This window comes from Rattus norvegicus, chromosome 20, assembly GCF_036323735.1.
Source record: "Rattus norvegicus strain BN/NHsdMcwi chromosome 20, GRCr8, whole genome shotgun sequence".
NCBI lineage: Eukaryota > Metazoa > Chordata > Mammalia > Rodentia > Muridae > Rattus > Rattus norvegicus.
Window position 1 is genome coordinate 3,810,385 of NC_086038.1, and position 27,252 is coordinate 3,837,636.

Consider the following 27,252-nt stretch of genomic DNA (forward strand, 5'->3'; position numbering starts at 1 on the left):
TGCATGCCCTTGCCCTGCCCACACCACACAGACAAGAGAAAATGTTGGCAAAATATTTTATTGCTGCCATCCCTGTTTGGTGGAACACTGGGGGTTGGAACTGGGGGTGTCACAGCATCTTCTGAAACAGGGCGATGGCCTCATCCACCTTCCTGAGCTCCGCCTCTGTCTGTTGTAACTGGGGGTGCAAAAGGGGTTATGGTGATGACCCATGCCCAAGGAGACCAAACACCAGAGAGTAGAGGAGCCCAGGTTGGTGAGATGGGTGAGGACCGGGAAGTCAGGGTAGTGAGGCAGCACACCCCACGCCTCCGTCAAGACCCTCCTCTGAAGTGCTCCTTTTCCTGAGTGCCCAGTGACAAAGGCCTTGGAGCGCACACACAATCCTGAGGGACCCCACCTATGAGGAGCCCAAGGCTGCCTGGCCACACGCTACCCTCACTCAGAGGGCCTGGGAACGAACACTCAGTGTCGCCAGTGCTTCCAAGCACTGGGCCTCCTTGGCAGACCCTAGGGGGGCAAGGGCCTTCGGGAACCCCACGCCAGGAGACAAACTGACTTTCTGGGTGAGCCTAAGCGGGAGCAGGCACTATACTTAGGGTCCCACTGCCACAGGGGCTCCAGGGTCCTAGCAGCTGGGCTTGCTGAGACCAGGGCACGACAGACGCAGCTGATGCTGGGACAACCCCACCACACACCTTCACTTCGTCGGCCTCCTGGACCTCAAGGGGCACCTTTGCTGAGTAGCCAGAGGCAGCACGGCGCTCCTGCAGCCGCTGAGCCTGTCGCTGTGCCTCACTCCGCTTGGCCTGCAGCTTGCCCAGCTCCCGGGCTGGGTCCACGAGCCCCTGCAGCTGCAGGTGGATGGAGCAGCGGTCTGAGGCCACAGCCACAGCGCAGCCCTGTGGTGCGGGAGCACCCAGGGCCAGGACGGCCACCACACCCGCACTGGCCAGAGTCTGCACGTAGGCCGACACTGCCGAGGCCAAGGCACCCGTAGCCTCATCAGCTACTTCCAAGAAACCTGCAGAGTGAGGAGGGAGAAAAGTGAAGCCTGGATACAGCCAGACCCTGGGTTCCCTAAGGGGCCTTGGAGGACAGGGGGACAAGATAGGTGGACGGACACGGGGCCTGAGGCTTACAGTCGGGCCTGGTCCGGGTCAGGTTGTAGTCTGCACGCAGGGAGCGCACAGCTCTAGTGATGCTCAGCGCTAGCTCAAGAGCAGCTTCGGCTTCAGGGTCCTTCCAGGAGCACTGTGAGGCAGAGTGGGGAGCACTGTGAGGTAGAGTGGGGAGCACTGTGGGGCAGAGTGGAGAGCACTGCGGGGCAGAGTGGAGAGCACTGCGAGGCAGAGTGGAGAGCACTGTGGGGCAGAGTGGGGAGCACTGTGAGGCAGAGTGGGGAGCACTGTGAGGCAGAGTGGGGAGCACTGCGAGGCAGAGTGGGGAGGGGGAGCACTTGAGGCAGAGTGGGGAGTACTGAGGCAGAGTGGGGGAGGGGGAAGCACTGTGAGGCAGAGTGGGGAGCACTGTGAGGCAGAGTGGGGAGCACTGTGAGGCAGAGTGGGGAGCACTGTGAGGCAGAGTGGGGAGCACTGTGAGGCAGAGTGGGGAGCGCTATGAGGCAGAGTGGGGAGGGGGAGCACTGCGAGGCAGAGTGGGGGAAAGGGAGGGCAGCCGTGCCCTCTAGGCCACACCTCATACCTCTGAGGGCTCTGGGTAGGGGGTGACACAGAGGCTAGCAGGAGCGTTTGGTGTCCGCCGAGGCAGCCTCTGGAATAGCTCCTCTGTGACAAAGGGCATGAAGGGTGAGAGCAGCCGCAGGCCGACATCCAGGCAGGTGTAGAGGGTTTGCCGAGCACAGTCTGCTGCTACCTGGTCCACTCCGTTCAGAACGGGTTTTAGGCACTCCTAGAGACGGGGAGGCAGAAGGCTCAGGGCCAGGTTCCACCTGGAGCCCCCTCCCCATGAGAACTGAAAACAAAAGGTGAACTCAAGTCTCAGGGCGAGCCTGAGGTCAGAGCTGCACAGGCCTAGGCCCCGTCCCAGTGCTCACCAAGTAGACATCACAGAGCTCATAGAGCCAAAAGCTGTACTGGGCAGTGGTGACGGCTGGGAAATCATAAGCCTGGAAGCCTTCATTGCTGAGCCTCACGGCCTCCGCCAGCCGGCTGCGGATCCAGCGGTCCACCAGGCTCTCGTGCCCTTCCGGCTGCAGGGAAGAGCAATGTCAGCCAGCACACTACCAGGGCAGGGAGCCACCCGGCTATCCCCAGACTGCAAGGGGGGCGGGGCTGCAGCGGCTTCAGTCTTGGCGCACTAGGACCACGCCTGACGCTGTGTGGGCATGCGTGCTGTCATAGATGGCCGCCAACCAGAACTTCACCTTGGAGGTTGGTGAGGGTACAAAGCCCTTCCCAAGGCCGCGCAAAGCAAACTTGGTGGCATTCCAGAGTTTGTTGCAGAAGTGACGGTACCCCAGGATCCTGTTCACATCCAGGTTAATGTCTCGACCTAGGGGAGGGATGAATCTGACTCCACCCCATTCTCTCTCTCAGAGAGGTCCTCTGCAGGCCCAAGGTGGAGGAGCACAGGTTTCAAGGAAGAAAACAGGCAACTGGGGGAGGATGGGAGACCATACCTTGGGATGTGTAGGCACAGAGTCCAAAGCGTAGGGCATCAGTGCCACACTCGGGAATCCCTGCTGGAAAGTCGGCCCTCTACAGAGGACACAGAGGGAATAGGGGGGTCAGGTTGCCCACCCGCTGCAGCCCACCCCACACCTGCCCACCCGCTGCAGCCCACTCCACATCTGCCCACCCGCTGCTGCCCACCCGCTGCAGCCCACCCCACACCTGCCCACCCGCTGCAGCCCACCCCACACCTGCCCACCCGCTGCAGCCCACCCCACACCTGTCCTTCTTTGGCTTTCTCCACCTCACTGGGATCCAGGTTGCTGTTCAGTAGTTGGTCATGGAGGCCCTAAGGAGGAGATGGGAGGCATCAGGTTGTTTCAGCCATAGCTGCAAAGTTGTTCCTAACTGACCCACTGAGTGCCCTACCTGCAAGGAAACTCCATGGATGACATCCAGGGGGTCGATGACATTGCCGAGAGACTTGCTCATCTTCCGGCCATGAGCGTCCCGCACGATTGCATGGAGGTAGACCTGGGGGCACACAGTGTGACATTGAGGCCACGATCCTCCCAGTCTTGATGGCTTCCCCAGTCCCCCTACTGGGGATCATGGGTCCCTAGTGGCCCTACTAGCTCCAAGTCTCAGTGTAGCTGACAAGTGCCTGTCCACTGGGAAGAGGAAGCCCTGGGCCAGACCCACCACAGCTAATCTTAACCAACAGCTACCCGAGAAGGCAGGGGAGGAGATACGGGGGCGGGGCTTAGCATCTTCACACCTCTCTGAAGGGCAGCTTCTCAGTGAGCTTCAGGCCAAGCATGACCATTCGCGCCACCCAGAAGAAGAGGATATCATGGCCCGTCTCCAGCAGGGTCCCAGGGTAGAACACACTGAGATCTTCTGACTGGGGGAAGCCGAGAGCATGCAATGCAGGTAAGCCCAGCATTCCCTTCAAGGCCCCTCCCTCTTCACGTTAGAACATACCTGATTGGGCCAGCCAAAGATGGAGAAGGGAAAGAGACCAGACGAGAACCAGGTGTCTAACACATCCTCATCTGGAAGGAACAAAGGTCAGAGATTAGCAGGATGGTAATAAAAGGACAGAATCCCAACTGTCCCCCCGTCCATGCCCATCCCTGCCTTGCTGAAGGCTGATCTTGTCAGGGGACACTCCAAATTCCCGTGCTGCCTTCTCCCGGGCCTCTGCTTCAGTGCGTCCGCTTACCCAGTACCGCCCATCAGGGTCCTAACAGAGAGGGTTATCAAAAAGGCTTCCTTTACTTCGCCCAGACCCCTCTGCCAACCAAGGGCCCAACAAACCCCAGCAGGCAACATCTAGCTAGAGCCTCCTCACCTCCCCAGGGGGTACCGCTGGGTCATGGACAGTGATGAAGTAGGCAGGGATTCGGTGGCCCCACCACAGCTGCCGAGAGATGCACCAGTCTCTGCGAACAGCAAGGGGTCAGTCAGGGTGCTCAGCCTGTGTCTCTCAGCTGCTGTGCTGCCCACCCAGGCCATACACACCGGATGTTGTCCATCCAAGAATGCCACGTCCGCTGATGGGCCTCAGGCAGTATACGGAGGTCTCCCCGGGTCACGGCAGCACTGGCGGCCTGAGCCATCTCCCCACAGCGCACGTACCACTGTGGCCTTAGCAGAGGCTCCACCACATCCTTGGAGCGGCTGCAGCAGGAAGGTCATAGAGAGGAGGCCATGTGCCAAGCTCCCAGAGGAACCCCACCCTTCCCTTCCCCATGTGCACCGTCCCCGGTCTCACTTGCATAGTGGCACTACCATGGGGTTGTCCTTGATGCCGCGGAACAGGCCCTGCTCCTTCAGGGCCGCCAGCACAGCCTTCCTGGCCTCAAACCTGGGCAGGCCCTGGATGGAAAAGGCCTCATTATGGCAATGCCCAAGACTCTCCACCTTCCACACAGGCCCCTCACTGTGCAGACATCCTCACCAGGAAAGGTGGAGGCACATTGACAAGGGCCCCCTTCGAGTCCATGATGCTAATGGCCTCCAGCCTATGTCGCTGCCCAACCTCATAGTCATTCTGGTCATGGGCCGGGGTGATCTTCACAGCACCTGGAGGACACAGGGTGTGCCAGGGTTCCACTGCATGCTGGGGGTTCCCTCCCACACCCCTCACGCTGAAGGGCGTGGCTCCCAGACCCCTCTGCTGTCTGCTCCCTAACACGGTGTCTTGTATCTTGTATCCAGCTTCAGTTCTGCCTACTGCACCGAAGGTAATTTTTCAGTCTTTTCTCCCAACAGGCGACAGCCACGGCTCACCTGTGCCAAACTCCATGTCCACAAAGTCATCAAAGACAATGGGAAGGCTCCGGGACAAGAACGGGTGGACGACACTCTTTCCCTTTAAATGCTTAACACAAACAGGGAAAGGTCAGGACTGGCAGGGCTGGGCACCAGGCCCTCACCCACCCCAGAACACAGCATGAGTGTCCACGCCCCACCTGGTATCTGGGATCTTTGGGGTGCACAGCCACAGCCACGTCCCCCAGCATTGTCTCGATCCGGGTTGTTGCCACCACCACCTCCTCGTCGCTGTCTGGAGTGACAGAAGGCTCTGTGTCTGAGCTCCCTCCACCCGCCCCCTCCCAGCCCACATCCTGGTGTCCTTAGCTCCCACCTGAGCCTTGGACCTTGTAGGCAAAGGACACGAGGACCCCAAACTCCACCTTCTCCTTGTAGCCAGGCACAGAGAGCAGGGTGCGGCCCGTCAGCTCTTTCTTATCCACCTGTGAGATGGGTGTTTAGAGAAGTGGGCCAGGCCCAGGCTAGGGAAGACCAGAGGGAGACAAGTGGTGGGCAGAGGGAGATGGGCCACTGTGGGAAGAGGCTTACACACCTCGATGTCAGAAATGGCAGAGTTGAGGGTGCAGGACCAGTTGACCAGGCGGGTACTGCGGTAAATGACCCCTTCTTCATGGAGCCTAACAAAAGCTTCTGTCACAGTTGCTGACAATTTCTAGGGTGAAGAAAGTGGAAGTCAGAGAAATCTTGGTGCCTGGAGGCCAAGGACAATGCCCAGGGTGGGGGTGTGAGGTGAGGACTGAGGGGGGACTGGGAGTTCACCAGGCCTATCCTAGAGTCCCACACAGAACCTCCAGGACAGTTTGTTTTTTATGGGAGTGCAGGGCAGGTCAGGGTCTGGTGATGCAGGGGCAGCTGGGGGCTTGCAGCTTAGGTCTGGGCTAGGCACTGATGGCTGAGCCCTTGGCTATGCTCTGACTTCCTGGCAGAGGGACCCCACCCAGGGAGCACCCCTGCCCCGCCCCAGGGTTCTGCCTGCATACTGGATCCATGGTGAAGCAGGCTCGATCCCAGTCCAAGGAGCTGCCAAGTTTCTTTAATTGGTGGTAAATCCTGTCACCCTTCCTGGAAGTGGACAGAGTCCAGGATAAGCCTTTGGCCACCCCTGTGGGAGCCCAAGCCCGCAGCCAGGGCTGCAGCACCCGTGGGCTTGCTGGACTCACTCCGCTTTCCACTTCCAGACCTCCTGAAGAAAGGCCTCGCGGCCCAGCTGGTGACGGTTCAGACCCCGCTCTTTCCAGAGTTTCTTTTCCACCACCACCTGGGTGGCGATGCCAGCATGGTCACAGCCTGGGTTCCATAGGGTGGTCTCCCCCCGCATGCGGTGCCTGTGGGACACAGCAGGGCCAGAGGGTGAGCCAGGCAGGTAGACCCAACACCAACGGTCTCACGGTTCTGCCAGAGGGGGTCATGGATGCTTAAGAAAGGGATGGATTGAAACCCTCTCATTCTGAAGTCAGGCAGAGAAAGAACTTGGAAGACCAGCAGAACAATCTCTAAAAAGAACAGAGGAGGTCTCACCCAGCCAGAGAGCTACAGGCAAGATGGTCCTAGGAACAAAGCCACAGACAGAAGCCAATTTCATCCACAGACCCAAGCAGATTACCCAAGAGGTCTTGCTCCTAACTCGCCATGTCTTATTAAAGTGCCCGACAGAGAAGATGAACAGGGCGGGCACAGGCCTCTCCAGATCCTAGTGACTGCAGAGGGACGAAAGGCATGTTCTTCAGTGGAATGATTGATACGATGCCCGCGCCCTGTGAACAGGGGAACCTTCACTCCGTTCACAACAAAAGGGGAGGCCAGGAGGAGGAAGAGGCTCACAGATGTAAGGGAGGACACAGGCGATAGGAAATGCCAGCCGATAAGGTAAGAAGGTGTTACGTGCCAGGGTGGTGGCTTCATCTAATCCCAGCACCCGAGGCAGAGGCGTGGATTTCTATGAGTTCCAGGCCACCAGGACTACATACGCCGGAATACCCATCTCAATGTTCCCATTTGCCAAAAAGGGCGGAGACACAATCAGTACTTCTTTTTTTTTTTTTTTTTTCTTTTTTCGGAGCTGGGGACCGGACCCAGGGCCTTGTGCTTGCTAGGGAAGCGCTCTACCACTGAGCTAAATCCCCAACCCCAGGGTTTTAGTTTTTATGTGTGCACCTGCGTGGGCGTGTGTGCATGTGGAAGGCAGAAGGTAAACTGAAGCCTCAGTCCCTGTCTTCCACCTTGGGCTGTGTTCTCCTGTTCTCCACTGTAAGAGGCTTACAGCACAGGCGTCCATTGCCCTCAGTGCTTCTGAGATTACAGATGTGCAATCCACGGGTCCCGTGGATCCAAACTTGGGTTCCCGTATGTTTGCAGCGTGCTTTATCCACTGAGCCATCTCCACTGTTCCCTCCCAACCCCTTGCATGTTAGAGGACCATCATCAGTGTACAATGAGGGGTTGGGGATCTAGCTCAGTGGTAGAGCGCTTGCCTAGCAAGCACAAGGCCCTGGGTTCAGTCCTCGGCTCCGGGGGGGAAAAAAAAAAGACAAAATAACAGTGTACAATGAAGTAAGGATTACAGTTCTGCTTGCTTATCACACTGTACTAAGATCTTTTGTGGAAAGGGATTGTAGCAAGTCTCTTAGAGATAGCAAGAAGTCGCCCTTACAGACACCCCAGAAAACATTAACATACTTTATAAACTTTAATGTGCTTTGAGGAACCGGGCGGCAGTGGTGCACATCTTTAATCTCATTGCCCTGAAGGCAGAGGCAAACTGGGTTTGAGGCCAACCTGGTCTACATAGCAAGTTCTAAGACAGACCCCAACTGAAAAAGAAGAAGAAAAGCGCCCTTTGGTATCATTACTGTTAAAAACAAATCTGGGTAGAGCAGCTCACCCATGCAATCCTCATGCTGGTTGGGGAAGGCAGGAGTGTCAGGAGTTCAAGGCCAGCCTTGGCCACCTAACTCATTGCCATTGGTCACCCATCTCAATGCCATTCTGGGCTACTAAAACCCAAAAACAGGAAATCAAAAGACCAAAAGCCAAACCAAACCAAACAAACCAAAGCTCCCTTAGGGGAGCTCAGAGAGATGGGTCAGCTGTGAGGAGCACTGGGCCAGCTGTGAGGAGCACTGGGTCAGCTGTGAGCAGCACTGGGCCCAGCTGTGAGGAGCACTGGGCCAGCTGTGAGGAGCACTGGGTTAGCTGTGAGGAGCACTGGGCCAGCTGTGAGGAGCACTGGGTCAGCTGTGAGGAGCACTGGGTCAGCTGTGAGGAGCACTGGGGCAGCTGTGAGGAGCACTGGGCCAGCTGTGAGGAGCACTGGGTTAGCTGTGAGGAGCACTGGGCCAGCTGTGAGGAGCACTGGGTTAGCTGTGAGGAGCACTGGGCCAGCTGTGAGGAGCACTGGGTCAGCTGTGAGGAGCACTGGGCCAGCTGTGAGGAGCACTGGGTCAGCTGTGAGGAGCACTGGGTCAGCTGTGAGGAGCACTGGGCCAGCTGTGAGGAGCACTGGGTCAGCTGTGAGGAGCACTGGGCCAGCTGTGAGGAGCACTGGGTCAGCTGTGAGGAGCACTGGCTGAGGATCTCAAGGATCTGGGATCTCTTCCCAGCTCCACATGGCTGCCCACAACTGTGTAACTCCAGTCCCAAGGCATTGCTGGGCACATGGTACCCAGACAGAAATGCAGGCAAAACACTAGTGCATGTAAGCTAGTACAAAATGAGTAGATAAGTAAATCTACTAAAACTGCAGGGTGTGCACCTGAGTTCCAGCTCCTGAGAACAACAGGAAGCAAGCGTCGTTGCTAAGCCAAGAGCGGCAGGCTAGCCTAGCCAACACACAGGTCCTCAACTTAAGAAACAGTTAAGAGAGCACTGGCTGCTTGTCCACAGGACCCAGGTTCAAAGCCCAGCACCCACATGGTGGCTCACACATCTGTAATTGTAGTTCCAAGGTCTCCACCTCCCTCCTCTGGCCTCTGCAAGCACAAAGCACACGTGTGGTACCGACATGTATGTAAAGAAAATACTGTTCTCATGTTTAATAAAAATTTAAATTAGTTGCTGGAGAGATGGCTCAGCAGTTAAGAGCACTGACTGCTCTTTCAGAGGTCCTGAGCTCAATTCCCAGCAACCACATGGTGGCTCACAACTACCTATAGGGGAATCGGACCTATAGGGGGATCGGACACCCTTTTCTGGTGTGTCTGAAGACAGTGTACTCATATACGTAAAATAAATAATCTTTTAAAAAGACATTTAAATTAAAAAAAAGAAAAAAACATGAAGTCAGTCTGCATTTAAGAACAAGTATACATGTCCAAGAGAAACTTGAATATTAGAAAAAAGTCGAGGAACAACTTTTTGTGTTTGCCTTTGAGGCACGGTCTCACTACGTAGCCCAGGCTAGCCTTGTCATCACATCTGGCTGTGTGGCTTTGTTTACTTTATGAATGAGTATTCTCCTGCCTGAATGAATGAATGCCACGTATGTCCCCACAGAGGTGTAAACCTGGAAATGGGGTTAAGGGTGACCGAGTCACCAGACAGGTGCTCTAGGAACCAAACCCAGGAACTCTAGCTACAGAGCAGCCAGTGCTCTTAACTGTGAGCCACTTTTCCAACCGAGTTACAATCTGCTGTAAACTAAAACGAGGGAGGAGAAGAGGGGTTGGGGAGATGGCTCAGTGATTATTAAGAACGTGCCGCTCTTCCAAAGGACCAGAGTTCAGTTTGCAGCTCCACATCAGGTGGCTGACAAACCCCAGCTCCAGGGACGCCCAACCTCCCTGGCTCCTGCCAGCATCTGCACTCACGTGCCCAGACCCACATAAACGCACACATAGAACTTAAGAAGGATTTTAAAAAATAAAATAAATAGAAAGAAAGGAAGGCTGATCTAGAGTAACAACTACCTTCCCTCCAATACTTGGGAAGCTGAGGAAGATGTGTCTGTGAGTTAGAGGCCAGCCTGGTCTATAGAGTCCAGGACAGCAGAGATAAAACTACACGGTAAGACCATGACTTAAACACAACAAAAACTACTACTCCCCTTCAGCATCCAAGGACCTGTGTAGCCTGGAAAGAACGCAGGATCCCCATAAACTATGGGGATACCCAGGCGGACAGACCTAGAAAGATGTAGTAGTAATAAGCAGGGACTGCACTCAGGAAGGGAGGAGGTCTGGGAGGGAAGATCGAGGAGATGTGTTTCAACATGAGTCTGCCCATGCACCGTTAAAATCCCAAGGAATGTGGCTGCAGACCAACGGTGAGGTTCTATGGCAGACCACGCTCAGTGTATACAGGCCTCAGCCCAAGCCCCAGCACTGCAACAGTGGGGTACCAATGTTCTCAGGTGACAGAGAAAGAAGAGAGAGGAACCTTTGGAAGTCAGCTGCACTGACAGTTACCTGAATGGGACAGACTGCTGAGTGCTCAGGGGAGCAGGCAGGAAAGCCACACCTGAGGGGCCAGGCAAGGCCAGCATGGCAGAGAGAGCCCAGGGAGAGAACGGAGCCAAGCAGGGCGGAGGGCGCCAGCTGGAGGTGCAAACAGGAGCTCACCATCGAGTCAGGGAGTCCTGGATGGCGTTGGTGAGCGCGTGGCCCAGGTGCAGGGAACCTGTCACGTTGGGGGGTGGGATGCACATCATGAAGACACCTCGGGGATTTGGTGCTGACACGCTAGGACGCTGGTGGTGGAGAAGGAGGGGGCAAATGCTAAAGCCTAGGCATCATCGAGGAGCCCCTTCCCAGGCATTGGCTCCTAAGTCCTGCCCTTGTCCACCTCTGGCTCCCTCTGGGCCTAGGCAGAAGCGACCACTCACCCCGTACTCTGGCTTGAAGAAGCCCTGCCGCTCCCACCAAGGGTACCAGGCAGCCTCCACATACTGAGGGCTGTAGGAGTCGGGCATGGTGCCACTTACGTCTGGGAGGAAGAAGAGGGCTCAGTGAAGCCGGAGAGCCTCAAGTGAGGAAGGAAGGAACAGGCCAGGACTGAGGCTGTTCTGCTAACCCTCCCTCACCAAGCAGGACATACACGGCAGAGAGGAGCGGGGAAAGCAGTGGCCAGAGTTGGGTCCCTTCCCCAGCCAGTACCTTTCTTCTCCCCAGGTGGGGTAGGGAGGTCATAGGTAATGACCCCGGGGTCTCGCTTCTCCTTCTTCTCTGGTTTTGGTTTCTTCTGTTCAGAAGGAAGAAGACACAGACCCAACCATGAGCCACCTCAACAAGGCTCCACCCACTCCTGCCCAGCCCTGGGCCCTCCTACCTCCCCGTGTGCCGGCTGCTGCTGCTGCGTCTTCTGCTTCTGTTGGAATTTCTCTAGTTTCTCCCGTTTCTTTGCTTCTTTCTTGAGCTGAGCAGCTGTCTTTTGGGGTGCAGTGATCTCGGAACCTGGAGGGAGGCACAGAAATTCAGACTCAAGGCTGCCGGGGACCCCTCTGAACAGTGCGGAGTCTAAATCCATTGCCCCAAGCCTGATGGTCATCTTCAACCTTTACCTCCCACAGCTTCCGCACCCAATGACCCAGGGACTTCTTAGATAAAAGGGGGGCCCCCATCCCTCCCCCTGCTGTCTCCCATCCTCCTCACCTGGCTGCTGAGTGACAGACCTGGCCCCTGAGTACAGGACCACTTCTCCCAGCACAGCCCGGAATTCTGGTTGCCGGACACAGGTGTTAAACCAGCGAGTCACATTACCCCAGATCCGGCGGGCAGAAGGGTCCAGAACCTGAGAAAAACCAAACCAAACCAATTACCTCAGTCACTGTAATACGAAGTCTAACGGGCACGCACTTGTCCCTCCCCAGGCTCCTGGGACTCACGTATCGGAAGGGCAGCAGTAAGGCTGTCACAGCAGCTAAGTCAGCCAGAGTGGGAGCGTCCCCAGCCAGGTAGGTGTGCAGACGAAGCCATTCCTCCAAGGGGTTCAAGGCCTTGCCCAGGGCCCCAAGGGCAGCCTAACAGGAAAAGAAAGGGACTCACGTGACACTGCTTCCATGCTTCTATCTCAGTGGTCCTCAACCTTCCTAATGCGGAGACCCTTTAAAATGCTTCCTCATGTTGTGCTGACCCCTAAACCATAAACATTATTTTTGTTGCTACTTCCCAAGCATATATAACCTTGCTACGGTAATGGATCGTAACATAAATGACTTCTAACGCTTTCCTCAGGCAACCCTGTGAAAGGGCCACCCTTTCCACCCTCAGAAGGGTCCTGACCTTTCTGCAAGGTTAAGAGCCACCGCTCCACCCTGTCCACGAAATTCCCCGACTCAAGCCACTGACCAGCTCAGACTGCTTCCTTCCTCACTCACACGGTCATTATGAATAGTTCTCCTGGGTGTGGTACTGCCTTTAATCCTAGTTCTCAGCAGGCAAAAGGGTGGGATGGGGGGGCTGCCTTTGAAGCTAGCCTAGTCTTCACAACTAGTCCCATTTCAATTAAGGCTACATAGTTAAGACCCTGTCTCAAAGCAGTAACAAAACTATGTCTGGTTGAAAGTTCAGTGGAAGAGTATTTAGCATGCAGGAGGCCTCCGAAATATATTTTATATGGCTGGAGAGACAGAGGACATAAACAACACTGGCTGCTCTTACAGAGGCCTCAAGTTTGGTTCTTGGCATCCACGTGGTGGTGGCACAACAGATCGTGAGCCCAGTTATAGAGGTTACACGGACCCAGACTCCTTCAGCACTAGACACACTTGTGTGTGTACGTACATGTACACACACACATACACGCACGTGTGCACTGGCAAAACACAAAATAAAAGTCAAATACATACAGGCATTTTGTGTGTGTAATTTAGTCAACAAGTCACCCCTAAACACTTAAGTCTATGCGCCAAGGAATCACACCAGGCTCTAAAAGGAGCAAACATGAAGCAGAAATGAGGCTTTGCTAGCCCATCAGGACATGAAGAAACCAGTCAGGGTCTGTGTGGTTCATTCATTCCCCCCACCCCTCCAAGAGACACCAAGTATCCACCGTGCACTCCCTCTCCTGAAGGGGTGGAGCTTCCAGTTAAGTATGGTACAGGTCTACCCCGGAAGGGCTCACAGGAACAATCCGGCTGGTTATCTGTCCTCTCCCTTCCCCCTCCTTCAATTCATATCTCCCCTAACTCCTCCCAGCAACTATCGGTCTCTCCCCAGCCTTTTCTACAGCTCACACCTGGTGTCCCTGTCACATTTGCCAACCAGGGCCTTGTCAACCTCACACAAGCCAGGGGCCTGTAGGGAGAGGGAAACTCAATTGGGAAAATGTCCCCAACCAGATCGGCCTGTAAGGTGAATCTGTGGGGACATTTTCCTAACTAACGACTACGTGGAGGGCCAGTTCGTGGTAGGCAATACCTCCCCTGGTGACAAGCTGTGGTGAGCAGGCAAGTAAGTAGCCATCCTGCAGTGCCTCAGCTTCAGTTCCTTCCTCCAGTCACTGGCCTGACGTCCTTCAGGGATGTATAACCTTATACCTTGGAATAAATCCTTTCTTTCCCAAGCTGCTTTTGGTCATGTTGTTTTTATCATGGCAACAAAAACCCAAAGACCATTAGAGACTTAGTAATGCCTGGCACACCCGTGCGGTTCCAAGCCATTCAGATAGAGTGAGACCCTGTTTAAAGATGCACACACACTCCAAAACCAAAAGTGAAAACACCAAAAGCACGCTCCCAGGCGCTCATCTACCACACCCCCTGAGGAAGGGATTACATCAGCTTGGGTTCTCAGACACAGAAGACCAAGGCTGAAGAACTTAAAGTGTTCCCAAAGTTACTACACCAGGCCGCAAACAGGGATTTGACCGCCTGACAACCTACTTCCTTCCTTGGGATTGTTTCCAATCCTGCTTGTTTACTCAGAAGTTCTCCCTCCTTCTTCTTCCCTCTCACCTGGGGATCCTGACCAGGACCTCGAAGTCCTAGAGCAGGCAGCGTCGCCCCGCAGGCAGCTGGTGTGAGCTCCGTGTCGGCATAACTGACCCACTGCTGGACCAGGACAGCTGCCCGGCTGCCCCCGGGTCCTCCCAGGCCTGCTGGCCACAGCAGCTGAGCTACAGCCGGGGCCCCCCACACCCACAGGCCGCCAGGCCCCTGCTCCAGGGCGGGCAGGCGAGGCGGGGGGAATGGAGTCCGGCTGCTCGGGGGAGGCTGCAGGCAGATGCGAGGGTGAGGGCCTCCCCACCCGGGACCGTCCCCAGCTTCCCCGTAGCGGGCAGCGATGAGGGCTCGCAGGCTGGGGAAGGCGTCGGGGTGGGGAGAGACGTAGAGGATGGACATGGCTGTGCAGGGTCGGAGCGCGGTGGAGTGACCTGAGGAGAAACCGGGCAGATAGAGGAGGGGACGTGAGCACGTGCTGCAAGGCACGCAGGCGCCGGGCCGGGATCTAGGCCTGGCGGAGCAGCCGCGAGCAGCGCCTGGAGGAGGAGGCGGGACCCCAATCGCCCGCCCTCCCCGGGGTTGTGAAAGGGGAGTTCGCGCCGCGTGTACGTACTGAAGGCGGCGATCCCACTTGGCCGGGAGATCTCCTCAGCCGGCCACGGCCGCGGCCCCACAGGGCGGCCGGGGAGGAGGTGGCGGGCGGCGGAGGCAGCTCTCCCGCAGCGGGAGAGCGCGGCCGGGCCAGCGGCACCCACGTGTCCCCCTTTGTGACAGCGCGGGTTTCCCGGCCCGGGTCCTTGAGGGGCGGTCCGACCCCGCCTGTGCGTGCGCGATCCCGAGGGTCCGCGCACGGCTCACCGCAGCCAGACGGGTCAAGGAGGGGCTAGGGTGGCTCTCGCTGCAGGAGGACCGGAACGCGCGCGCGGAGACGAGCCTGTGCCTGGATCAGGCGCCGCCGCGGGCAGCCCGGGGTCCTCGGGTCAGGCGCCGCCGCGGGCAGCCTGGGGTCCTCGGGTCTGGTGCGCGCCAGAGTATGAGCTGGACGAGTTGTGGGATCTGGGGACGCTGCAAGCAGTCCCTGTCTGCCGGGAGTTGCTGCTGTAGGGAATAAAGGTTAGTAATTCCCCGGCGTTACTGTGCGGTGCGCACCACACCTGTTTGTGTTTATTTTCTGCCCTTAAAAAGCGTACTGATTGGGTGAGCTGCAGGAATCCGGCCGTGGCAGATTTTAGTGGCAAGGTGCAACCGCCAACTCACGGGAGATCCTCGGATCTTTCCTAGGTAAAACACCGGAAAAGAGCTCGAGGTGCTGAGAGCTCACGGCTTGGGATGGAGCTGAAAGAATAAAGATTTTTAAACTATCCCCCACTGACCCTGCTGTGAGGCCCAGTGCACCTCAAAGTTCAGGACAGGTAGAGAAAATAAATACAACTCTAAAGGAGACCCTGACCAAATTGACCATGGAGACTGGCATAGACTGGGTGGCACTCCTTCCCTCTTGCTCTCTTCAAAACAAGAAATACCCCTTCCAGATTCAGCCTTACCCACTTTGAGATCTTATATGAGGTCTCAGCTCCTCTGACTGTATTAGATGATGTTATTAAACCAACATATCATAGTAATAATAATTTGTATGCCAGGCTAAAAGACCTACAGGTGATACAGAAAGAAGTCTGGTCACAGCTGACAGCAGCCTATGCCACGGGGACCCCTGAGACAACTCATCAGTTCCAGGTTGGAGACGCGGTCCTGATACAGAGACATCGTGCGGGAAACCTTGAACCATGTGGTACTGTTGACTACCCCCCACCTCGGTGAAGGTAGATGGGATCCCTACCTGGGTACACGCCTCACACGTGAAGGCTCCCGAGTCTAGTCAAGATGAATGGTACTGTGGTACGGACTGATAACCCTCTTAAGCTGTGCCTTCAGAGGGGGGACCCGGAGTCGCACCAACCCCCATCAGCCTAGAACCTATACCTGGGAAATAGTCAACCAGGCAGGAGACCTCGCAAATTCCTCCTCCGTGGTCACCACCACCACACCATGGTATGATTTAGAGGTAGATCTCTGTCGGCTGGCCCTGGGGGCTGACGCAGCCTGGGGCACCTCAGATCACTACTTGCCCCAACAAAAACCTGTTAATACCCAACAAAGGCATAGCACTGTCCCAGGATGCTATAGTGCTGCAGCCAGGACATACTTGACTATGGCACCCATATATGTCTGCCGGGGGTCGCGCAGAGATCACTCTCTGACCACAAGGTGTGCTATGCCCCGGACTACTATTGTGCCTCTTGGGGATGTGAGACAACTGGGGATACTTACTGGAACCCATCCGCCAGTTGGGACTATATTACAGTCAAGAGAAGAACCCCCCGACCCAACAACTTAATTCAGGACCTACACCCTTAACTCGAACTGTGTTAATAATTGGTGTAATCCCTTAGTCATCTCTTTCACAGGAAAAGGCAAACAACAACAGTGGGAAGGCCGGGGGTATGAATGGGGCCTTCGTCTATACATATCAGGGAAGGACCCCGGACTTACTTTCAAGCTTAGACTGAAAGTACAGAACACCCCAAGTGGACCAGTGGGCCCCAACAAGGTCCTGCCCAATCAAAGGTCCCCAAAGGCCTCAGTGCCACCACTAGCCGCTCCAGCAGCTCTACCCTCGAAGGCGCCCACGTCTCCTCCTAGGGGACATAACAGTACTAGCTTGCCAGTCACTAGTGTACCTTCAACCCTGTCCTAACTAGGCACCCTTCCACTGGGGATAGACTGTTTAACCTTATCCTTGGGGCCTACCAAGCTCTCAACCAATCCAATCCTAACGACACAGAGTCCTGTTGGCTGTGTCTAATGGACAGTCCACCCTACAATGAGGGGATAGTGCTGGTAGGGAGCTACAGTAACTCCAGCTCACATGGTGAATGTGCTTGGCAGGATCAGGGCAAGCTAACCATACTGAAGTCTCTGGCTTGGGGCTATGCTTGGGTAAGGTCCCCCCGAGCTAGCAATATCTCTGTAATCAGACCTCTCTGAGCCCAACCACTACCCAAGATTACTATCTGGTACCTCCTAATGGAACCTGGTGGGCCTGCAATATGGGTCTCACCCCGTGTTGCTACCAAGGTTTTCAATAGAAAACTTATAGAGACTATTGTATCCTTATCCAGCTCTTGCCTAAGATTATATACCATGATGCCCCAGGGTTCGAGGACCTGCTTGACAGGAGAGTAACCAGGTACAGGAGGGAACCCATCTCCCTCACTCTAGCTGTGCTAGTGGGATTAGGAGTGGTGGCCGGAGTAGGAACAGGGGCTGCTGCCCTGGTGACTCAGCATCAGGGTTCTTATCCTTACAGACAGCTATTAATGAAGATCTTAGAGACCTACAAAGCTCCATTGAGGCTCTAGAGAAGTCTCTGACCTCCCTCTTAGAAGTAGTTTTACAAAACAGAAGAGGACTTGACCTCCTATTAAAGAAGGAGGACTGTGTGCCGCCTTGAAGGAAGAGCCTTGCTTTTATGCTGATCATACTGGAGAGGTTAGAGACTCCATGCAAAGACTCAAAGAGAGACGAGATAAACGACAGAGGGACCTTGAGGCACAACAAGGATGGTTTGAGTCTTGGTTCTCCCATTCTCTGTGGCTGACCACTCTGTTGTCTGCTTTGGCCGGGCCCCTGGTGCTATTGCTTCTGCTACTTACTTTTGGGCCTTGCGTGATTAATAGGCTTATAGCTTTTGTTAGAGAAGGAGTTGGTGCTGTGCAATTACTAATCCTTAGACAACAATATATGGCCTTACAAGATCCTGAAGATGAGCTGTAATTCTAAGATTAAAATTATTTACTAGACACTCCCCCCCCCCACCCACACACAAAATTATTTACTAGAAGAAGTGGGGAATGAAATATTGTTCAAAAATTCGTCTCGTCCCTGCGGGTCTGGAGAGATGGCTCAGCGGTTAAGAGCACCGACTGCTCTTCCAGAGGTCCTGAGTTCAATTTCCAGCAACCACGTGGAGGCTCACAACCATCTGTCATAGGATCTGATGCCCTCTTCTGGTGTGTCTGAAGACAGCTACAGTGTATTCATATAAATAAAATAAATCTTAAAAAAAAAAAAAAAAAAAAAAACTCATCCCACTCAAGGCCTAAACCTGGCTTTCAGCCTGTACAAATTAATTCTGTCAGCCTGTACAACTTAATTCTGACATGACTCAAGTACTGGGAAGTTTGTGTTCCAGGAACTCAGAGGCCGAGACCGTGAGATTAGATAGCTGTCCTCCATGGGTGAGTTCGGAGAAAATGAGCTCCTCTGCCCTGCATCCAGAGCTCCGAGAAAAGCCACAAAGAACATCTGTGGGACCCCAGATATCTCTTCTGCCAGCTCAAGACCTGCTTGAGTTTAAATAAGCACGGGGACCAATCATGTATCACCCTGCCATTCTTTACCCGCTCCTTCTCAAAAACCCTATATATACTCTTGTGGTTTGGGGCCAATCCCTCTGCCTCCTGCGTGAGGGTGAGGTACATATTGGTCCAGAGCTCTGCCCCAATACAGCTTGTTGCCTTTGCATCGGACCCAGTCTCTTGTTCTTGGGCGCCACTCCCTCCTGCTGTGCCTTCCAGCTCTGGGCAGCCTCGCTCTCCCAAACTGGGCATGCCAGGGCTCCAATAGCACAAGCCACCGCACTCTCCCGAACTGAGCGGGGTGGAGGAATTCAGACTTAACAACCCCCTTAAGACTGACGCTAGAGGGGTTGAGGATTTAGCTCAGCGGTAGAGCACTTGCCTAGAAAGCGCAAGGCCCTAGGTTCGGTCCTCAGCTCCAAGAGGGGGAAAAAAAAAAAAGGAAGACTGACACTAGATCATTGGACTAAAGTTAGGGACAGAGCACACAATATGTCAGTTGAAGGAAAGTGGCAGACTTTCGGTGTTGGCTGGCCCCCTGAGGGCTCTTTTGACCTGACTATGATTCTTGATGTTAAAGTTGTTGTTTTTCAGGAAAAAATTGGGAGCACATCCTGACCAGCAACCTTACATCTCGTTCTGGCAAGACCTGGTTCAAAATCCTCCATCCTGGATTAAGCCTTGGGTTAAACCTGGCTCCCAGGCCCTGGTCCTTCGTGGCACATCAGCCTCGCAAAAGAAACCAAAGGCTCCTCCCAAACCGAAGCCCTCAGTACCCTCTGCTCCTCCTAAGCTCTATCCTGAGATTGAGGAGCCTCTTGAGTGGCCAGCCCCTCCTTTGCTTCCCCCATTTCCTCCCCAGCAGCCTCTAGTCTCTGCTCTGCAGGAGGGAGAAGTAGGAAGTGGGGGTCCAGTGACAGGAACCCAAAGCCGCAGAGTTCGGAGTCCTATGGAACCTGACTCCACTGTAGTCATGCCTTTGCGTACTTATGGTATCCCAGTGGACCCCCCTAACCTTCAACCCCTCCAGTACTGGCCCTTCTCTTCTGCGACCTTTATAACTGGAAGGCTAATCACCCCTCTTTCTCTGAGAATCCCTCTGGCCTTCCTGGGCTGATGGAGTCTTTGATGCACTCACATCAACCCATGTGGGATGACTGTCAGCAGCTCTTACAGATCTTACTTACGACAGAAGAGAGGGAACGGATCCTCCTGGAGGCACGCAAGAACGTGCCCAGAGCAGATGGCCTGCCTACCCAGCTCCCTAATGAGACAGAAGCAGGTTTTCCTCTGGACCGGCCCAACTGGGATTTCAATACTGCAGCAGGTAGGGAGCGACTGACAGTCTTCTGCTGGGCTCTGGTGGCAGGTCTCAAGGGGGCTGTGAGACGCCCTACCAATCTGGCTAAGGTAAGAGAAATATTGCAAGGGCCTGTGGAGCCGCCATCTGTTTTTCTAGAATGCCTCATGGAGGCTTACAGGAGATATACTCCTTTTGACCCTGCCTCTCCAGGACACCAGGCAGCAATAGCTATGGCTTTTATAGGACAGTCAGCCCCTGATATTAAAACAAAATTGCAGTTCATGGAAGGATTGCAGGACTATACTTTGCAGGATTTAGTTAAGGAGGCTGAGAAAGTGTATCACAAAAGAGAGACACAGGAAGAGAGACAGGAAAGGGGAAAGAGAGAGACAGAAGAATGAAGAGATCGTAGACAAACAAGGAATTTGACAAGGATTTTGGCCATGGTGGTAAGAGAAGGAGATAGGGCAGGATGCAGATAGACAGGGAACCTGGGTGACAGAAGACCCAGAGCAGGAGATGGGAGGAGGAAACCTCCCCTGGAAAAAGACCAGTGTGCTTGCTGCAAAGAGAGAGGCCACTGGGCAGGAGAGTGCCCTAAGAGGAAAGAAAAGACCCACAAAGTACTGAACATACAAGAAGATGATTAGAGGGTACAGGGATCAGTTCCCCTCCCCGAGCCTAGGGTAACCCTAACTGTGGAGGGGACCCCCTTAAACTTTCTGGTGGACACAGGTGCTGAATATTCTGTGTTGCAGCGACCTTTAGGGAAATTAAGCACCAGAAAAACCACAGTGCTTGGGGCTACCGGACAAAAGCAGTGTTCTTGGACCACCTCCCGCACTGTGGACTTAGGGAAAGGCCAGGTTACCCATGGCTTCCTGGTAACTCCAGAGTGCCCGACTCATTTATTAGGCAGAGACTTATTGACTTTAAGTTAAAAGCCCAAATTCAGTTTACCCCATCCGGACCTGAAGTGAAATGGGAAGAACCCGCAACCATGATACTGGCCTTAAAACTGGAAGAAGAATATAGGTTACATGAACAACCAAGGAAGGAGGTGACTCCAGACCTAGATTGGTGGCTATCTAATATTCCTCAAGCCTGGGCAGAGACGGGGGGCATGGGCATGGCAGTTAGAGTTCCTCCGATGGTAGTGGAGCCCAAGTCAGATAGCACTCCCATTGGAGTTGGACAGTACCCGACGAGCCGAGAAGCTAGGGATGGAATGTGAGCACACATACAGCGACTCCTTTCCTTGGGCATTCTGGTGCCATGCCAGTCACCCCGGAGCACCCCTCTGTTGCCTGTAAGAAAGCCTGGCACCAATGATTACAGACCAGTACAAGACTTGACAGCGGTAAACAAGAGAATGCAGGATACACACCCAACTGTTCCGAATCCATATAACCTCCTTAGTTCACTCCCACCTGAACGGCAATGGTATGCTGTTCTTGATCTGAAAGGATGCCTTTTTCTGTCTAAAGCTTCATTCCAGCAGTCAGCCAATCTTTGCTTTTGAATGGAAGGACACCCAGACACTGGACAAACTGGCCGACTCACCTGGACTAGACTGCCCCAAGGATTTAAAAATTCACCCACACTTTTTGATGTGGCGTTGCATCGAGATTTGGCCACCTTCGGGACTGCACACCCCCAGGGAACCCTCCTGCAGTACGTAGATGACCTGTTGGTGGCGGCCTCCACCAAAGAAGAACGCCTCCATGGGCCTAAGGACTTGCTTACAGAACTGGGTGAGTTGGGATATCGAGCCACCGCCAAGAAGGCTCAGCTATGTCAGACTGAAGTAACCTACTTAGGTTACTCTTTAAGAGAAGGGAAACGGTAGCTGACAGAGGCCAGAAAGAAAACAGTTACACAGATCCCTGTACCTACCACCCCCTCGAGAAGTAAGGGAGTTCTTGGGTACAGCTGGGTTTTGTAGACTGTGGATTCCTGGGTTTGCCACAATGGCAGCCCCATTGTACCCTCTGACTAAAGAAGGGAAAACATTTTCTTGGACCCCCGACCATCAGAAGGCTTTCGATGAGATCAAGAAAGCCTTATTATCAGCCCCTGCCCTGGCATTGCCAGATTCGACTAAGTCATTCGCCTTATACTTGGATGAGAGAGCTGGAGTGGCTAGAGGGGTTGTTACTCAGACTTTGGGACCCTGGAGAAGACCAGTGGCCTACTTATCTAAAAAACTAGACCCAGTTGCGCGTGGGTGGCCCTCTTGCCTGAGAGCCACTGCGGCCGTAGCCCTGCTTATCAAAGATGCTGATAAATTGACCTTGGGGCAGCAAATGACTTTAATAGCCCCACACTCTCTTGAGAGTATTGTGCGACAGCCCCCGGATCGATGGATGACGAATGCTAGAATGACACACTACCAGAGCCTGTTGTTGACCGATAGGATAACCTTTGCCCCTCCTGTCATCCTAAACCCTGCCACCCTGTTACCGGAGACTGAAGACTCAACCCCAGCACATCAATGTGAAGAAATCCTGGCAGAAGAGACCAACCATGGCCAGGAGGTTCCACCTGGTACACGGATGGCAGCAGCTTCATGGTTGAAGGTAAACGGGTGGCAGGGGTAGCAGTAGTGAACGTGACTGATGTCATCTGGGCTAACCATCTGCCAGAAGGAACCTCAGCATAGAAAGCGAATTGATAGCCCCCAACTGAGCCCTACAGATGGCAGAGGGCAAGACTAAGCATCTATACAGACAGCAGGTACGCGTTTGGTACTGCGCATATACATGGGGCCATATACAGACAGAGGGGACTGCTGACCTCAGCAGGAAGAGATATTAAAAATAAAGAAGAGGGGTTGGGGATTTAGCTCAGTGGTAGAGCGCTTGCCTAGGAAGCGCAAGGCCCTGGGTTCGGTCCCCAGCTCCGAAGGGGGAAAAAAAAATAAAATAAAGAAGAAATACTTAGCCTATTGGAAGCTATCCACCTGCCTAAGAAAGTGGCCATTATCCACTGCCCAGGCCACCAAAAGGGACAAAGCAGAATTGCAAAAGGGAACAGAATGGCTGACTCAGTAGCCAGAGAAGCGGTGTAGGGGGTGATGATGATGACGGGGAGTTCCCTGCACCACCAAATAGTCCCAAAACCAGACATCGAATACATCACAGAAGATCACCAGCATATGGACGAGCTAGGGTTCTCACCTCCAGCGAAAGACAAGAGGAGGTATGCCCCGGATGGTAAACTGGCCCTACCCCAGACAGAAGGACATGCCTATGTGGACCACTTACACCGCCTGACTCATTTGGGAACAAAAAATCTTAAGACTCTGATCAAAGCCTCAAATTATTATATCCCTAAACTTTCAGAGACTATTGACAGAGTGATAAAAGACTGTGCCCTGTGCCATGATTAATGCAGGACATTCGAGACTCCCTCTAGGAAAGAGACTCAGAGGGAGTCGGCCGGGCGTCTATTGAGAAGTGGACTTCGCTGAGGTCAAACCTGCCAAGTATAGTGATAAGTATCTCTTAGTTTTTATAGATACCTTTTCAGGATGGGTGGAGGCTTACCCCACTAAGTTGGAGACTGCCACCGTAGTGGCTAAAAAGATCCTTGAAGAAATCTTTCCCAGGTTTGGAATACCCAAGGTAATTGGGTCTGAACATTCCTGGCCCCTTTGGCCTAACACCTTATGAGATTATGTATGGGAGTCCCCCGCCCCTCCTTGAATCGGGCAGAGCCCCCTGCCCTGAGGCTCTTCCTAAAACCCTGTTTGCTCATTTGAAGGCTTTAAGAGACAGTCCAGAGTGAAATCTGGAGCCGAGTGAAAGAAGCCTACAAGACCGGAAGTCCAGAAATGCCTCACCGGTTCCAAGTGGGAGACACAGTCCTGGTCCGGCGACACTGAGCTGGGAATTTAGAACCTCACTGGAAAGGACCCTACCTAATACTGTTAACCTCTCCCACTACTGTTAAGGTAGATGGAATTGCTGCATGGGTCCACGCTTCCCGTATGAAGAGAGCACCAGATGTTCTCAAAAATGAATGGAGGGGGGTTGGGGATTTGGCTCAGTGGTAGAGCGCTTACCTAGGAAGCGCAAGGTCCTGGGTTCGGTCCCCAGCCCCAAAAAAAGAAAAAAAAAAAATGAATGGAGGCTGGAAAAGACTGCTAACCCTCTTAGACTTCGTCTCAGTCGTGAGCGCCTATAATCCCCATACTCCCCAGAAACTAACTTGGCAAGGGGATACAGTATAGGAGCAAAGTAAAATGGCCCCTCTATGGACATGGTGGCCACCCCTCAGCCCTGACACTTGCTCCTTAATGGCTGGACTAGATACATGGGACATCCCTGGGCATACATATGAAGAAACACCTATAGATTCACATCCTATTTTAAAAAGGTCTCTCTCAACCGGAGTAGGGTCCAAAGGGCAGCATGTGGCAGATAATCCTGGCTGCAAAGACTCTCCTCCTGCCCAGAGGCGGTTGAGACAAACCCCTTTTTTTTTTTTTTTTTTTTTTTTTTTTTTTGGTTCTTTTTTTCGGAGCTGGGGACCAAACCCAGGGCCTTGCGCTTCCTAGGTAAGCGCTCTACCACTGAGCTAAATCCCCAGCCCCAGACAAACCCCTTTTTATCTCTGTCCCAGAGATGGCAGGACTAGGTCGGAGGCCCATAGATGTGGAGGGCTGGATCATTACTTTTGTAAACAATGGACGTGTGAAACCACCGGAGATGCTTATTGGAAACCGACTTCTTCCTGGGATCTAATCTCAGTTAATGGAAACTCTGCAGCATCGGGGACCGACCCCCTGAATATTGTCTTTACCAAGAAAGGGCATGAATCCCGAGATTGGATGAGAGGATGTGGGGATTGCGCTTCTATATGACTGGTTATGATAAGGGATTCACATTTTCCATTTGGCTTAGGTAGAGGCTCCCATTTCTGTCCCCATCGGGCCCAGTCTCGTTCTGCAGCCTCTCAAGCCGCAGTCCAAACCTACAGCACCCCCAGACCCTGTGACAGGGACCCTGCAGGGACTCAGACACCTATAATACCTCTATCTGCCTCTCCTCCACATACTGTAGACCAGCTAATGAACATAGTTGATTGACAACCTCCGCAGTATCAGGGAAAGGAACCTGCATGGGCGTGGTCCCGGCTTCCCACCAAAACCTGTGTAACACCACCCAGATGTTCAGCTCTAACTACAGATATCTGCTAGCCCCATCGGAAGGGTGGTGGGCCTGTAATTCCGGTTTGACCCCTTGTGTTTCTCTGGCCGTGTTAAATCAAAATGCCTCCTTTTGTGTCCTTGTACAGTTAGTGCCTGTAGAGAGCGGCTAAAGATGGCTCCGACATCCGGTGGTCGTTGGTGATAAACACCTGCAATGCGCATGTGTTGGCATTTCTCCGGCAGTTATCAGACTGGAGTGATATTCATGCTAATAAGGTATTTCATACTCCACCAATCCCCAGAGGACAAGTTTACTGTCACAGCCTGTCTTGTATTTAAGGTGAGTGCCTTTGTTCCTCGGGGTCCCCGAATCAAGAATGAGGTGTTCCTGCAATAAAAGCTGTTGAGAAGAATCCGACGGTGTTGCGTCTTCCTTGCTGGTCAGGGTGGGCACATCAAGTGCCCCAGTTAATTTACCATCCTCAAGAGTCATTCCCGGAAGAATATCTTACAGGCTACTGGAGGTTTAAATGAGAGCATGTTAGTGTGACCCTAGCTGTACTTTTGGGGCTGGGAGTCGCCACAGGCATTGGCACTGGGACTGCTGCGCTGGCCACCCAAGCTTCCCATTACAGTCAGCTCAGGATAGCCGTAGATGAAGATATCCAGGCCCTAGAGAACTCCGTGTCTAAGTTACAAGAATCCTTGACCAGCCTGTCCAAGGTGGTCCTGCAAAACAGGCATGGCCAAGATCTATTGTTCTTACAGCAAAGAGGCTTGTATGTAGCTCTAAAAGAAGAATGCTGTTTCTATATAGATCACTCAGGAGTAATTAAAGATTCAATGGCCAAGCTGAGGGAGAGACTAGCCACTAGGCAGAAAGAGAAACAAATCGGATATGGTTTGAAGGCTGGTTCACCCAGTCTTCTTGGTTTACTACTCTAGTCTTACCCTAATGGGACCCCTGATAATTCTTTTGTTGCTTCTAACCTTCGGGCCCTGTATATTAAATAGGCTGGTGAGCTTTATTAGAGAGAATTAGCACTGTACAATTATTAGTGTTAAGACAACATTACTAAACCCTAGCCCTAGAGGACCTAGATTCAGAAGTTCCATGATTGGAACTTGACACAAAAGAAAATGGGGGAAATGAAATCCCCACTTGACATCAGTGCAGCCACCTCTTAAGAACCATCTCGGGGTTGGGGATTTAGCTCAGTGGTAGAGCGCTTGCCTAGGAAGTGCAAGGCCCTGGGTTCGATCCCCAGCTCTGAAAAAAAAGAACCAAAAAAAAAAAAAAAGAACCATCTCTCTCTCTTTTTTTTTTTTTTTTTTTTTTTTTTTTGGTTCTTTTTTTCGGAGCTGGGGACCGAACCCAGGGCCTTGTGCTTCCTAGGTAAGCACTCTACCACTGAGCTAAATCCCCAGCCCCAAGAACCATCTCTTAAGAATAAAAAAAAAAAATTTTAAGTTGTCCTCTGCTTAGCCCCTAGACGTTAGACCAGAAAGTACAGTACATTCCCACCCACTTTCCAGGAAGTCGGCCGACCATAAGAACAGATGGTATAGATTGTGTCGTTCTGGGAACTACAGGGTGGGAAACATCTGCCAAGTCAGAGATCCTTGGTACTGAAATAGCTGTGACCTTATATTGTCTATATAAACTGTATATTTCCTCCTGCGTGAGGACCGTGTCGAGCCCCAGTGCACTGTATCCTGAATAAACCTCTTGCTTTTGCATCGAGACATGAGTCCAAGCTCTATGCAGACGGCCCTGGTGGCCCGTGTTCCTCCAACTGTAACCCCTTCATAGTCTAGTTCACCCCCAAGGGGAAAGAAAGCGTGGGGTAGGAAAGACATGGGGACTGAGACTGTATGTGTCTGGGTATGACTATGGAGTGATGTTTATGATTGACTCTCTGCCCAACAGATCGGGTTGGAACAGGGGATGCCTTTAGGCCCTAATCCAGCCCTGCCCCCTGTTGACCTCATGGTGACTCAATCTCAGCTCACAGTCCCCATTTCTTAGGAACCTGGACCCTGGACTGGGCCATGGGACTTGCTTTGGGCCACTTACCAGGTGCTGAATAATTCTAGGCCAGAGCTCACAGGTAAATGCTGGCTCTGCTTGAATGCCCAGCCACCCTATTATGAAGGAATAGTCATTCTTAGAAACTATACCACCTCTACGGACAACAAGGACTGTCGTTAGCAACATCTGGGTAAGGGGGAACTGACCTTAGAGCTAACTAAAGGAGAAGGGCTCTGCATTGGGACGATACCCATACCCATAGACATCTATGTAACAGCACTCAGGAAGCCCCAGGCGGGGATGCTTACATTATACTCCCCCCCATCAATACATGGCTTCTAGGCTGACCCCCTGCATCCACACCCAGGCCCTTCATCTCACAAATGGATTCTGTGTCTTGGTCCAGCTTACCCCTAGAATCCTTCATTACTCTGATGAGACGGGACCAGAGTATCCCCTTGCCCAGCCGCTGGAGCAAAGCGGGCTACTGTTGCCA

The 27,252-nt window shown here is 53.4% G+C and overlaps 1 protein-coding gene and 1 long non-coding RNA gene across 8 annotated transcripts; one reads left to right on the plus strand and one right to left on the minus strand.

Annotated features, from left to right (window-relative positions):
- Positions 1-42: 42 nt before the first annotated feature.
- On the minus strand, positions 43-14,809 carry Vars1 (valyl-tRNA synthetase 1). Of its 3 annotated transcripts, none has more exons than XM_006256047.5 (30): positions 14,462-14,809; positions 13,861-14,279; positions 11,791-11,925; positions 11,558-11,696; positions 11,235-11,359; positions 11,063-11,147; positions 10,792-10,892; positions 10,529-10,656; positions 6,134-6,298; positions 5,954-6,035; positions 5,506-5,625; positions 5,287-5,395; positions 5,111-5,205; positions 4,929-5,019; positions 4,597-4,721; positions 4,411-4,514; positions 4,158-4,316; positions 3,988-4,078; positions 3,774-3,879; positions 3,618-3,688; positions 3,412-3,537; positions 3,063-3,167; positions 2,914-2,982; positions 2,642-2,720; positions 2,387-2,514; positions 2,057-2,212; positions 1,705-1,911; positions 1,143-1,254; positions 699-1,024; positions 43-178 (listed from the first exon to the last, which is right to left on the minus strand). In XM_006256047.5, the coding sequence occupies exons 2-30, from the start codon at positions 14,245-14,247 to the stop codon at positions 110-112; spliced, it is 3,795 nt and encodes a 1,264-aa protein (XP_006256109.1). In that variant the 5' UTR covers positions 14,248-14,279; positions 14,462-14,809; the 3' UTR covers positions 43-109. The 3 variants fall into 3 exon arrangements, with proteins under 3 accessions (XP_006256109.1, XP_038954359.1, NP_445744.1); NM_053292.1 differs by having other exon boundaries at positions 45-178; positions 14,480-14,567; XM_039098431.2 differs by lacking the exons at positions 10,792-10,892; positions 11,063-11,147; positions 11,235-11,359; ... (2 more) ...; positions 13,861-14,279; positions 14,462-14,809 and having other exon boundaries at positions 10,376-10,586.
- A 13-nt stretch (positions 14,810-14,822) lies between these two features.
- On the plus strand, positions 14,823-25,137 carry LOC108349032 (uncharacterized). 5 transcript variants are annotated; one of them, XR_010060960.1, is made up of 3 exons: positions 14,823-14,961; positions 15,130-23,524; positions 24,196-25,137. It is a non-coding gene; the product is annotated as an uncharacterized LOC108349032 (long non-coding RNA). The 5 variants fall into 5 exon arrangements; XR_010060961.1 differs by having other exon boundaries at positions 14,839-14,961; positions 15,489-23,524; XR_001842562.3 differs by having other exon boundaries at positions 14,953-15,260; positions 15,489-23,524.
- Positions 25,138-27,252: the final 2,115 nt, after the last annotated feature.

What these genes read in the sequence shown, in the direction of transcription:
- Vars1 (XM_006256047.5), bottom strand. Translation starts at nt 14,247, where the DNA reads ATGTCCATCCTCTACGTCTCTCCCCACCCCGACGCCTTCCCCAGCCTG. An exon ending in GGACATGGAGTTTGGCACAG is followed by an intron (nt 4,722 to 4,928) that starts GTGAGCCGTGGC and finishes TGTGTCCTCCAG; the next exon opens with GTGCTGTGAAGATCACCCCG. An exon ending in GACCCGGACCAGGCCCGACT is followed by an intron (nt 1,025 to 1,142) that starts GTAAGCCTCAGG and finishes CTCACTCTGCAG; the next exon opens with GTTTCTTGGAAGTAGCTGAT.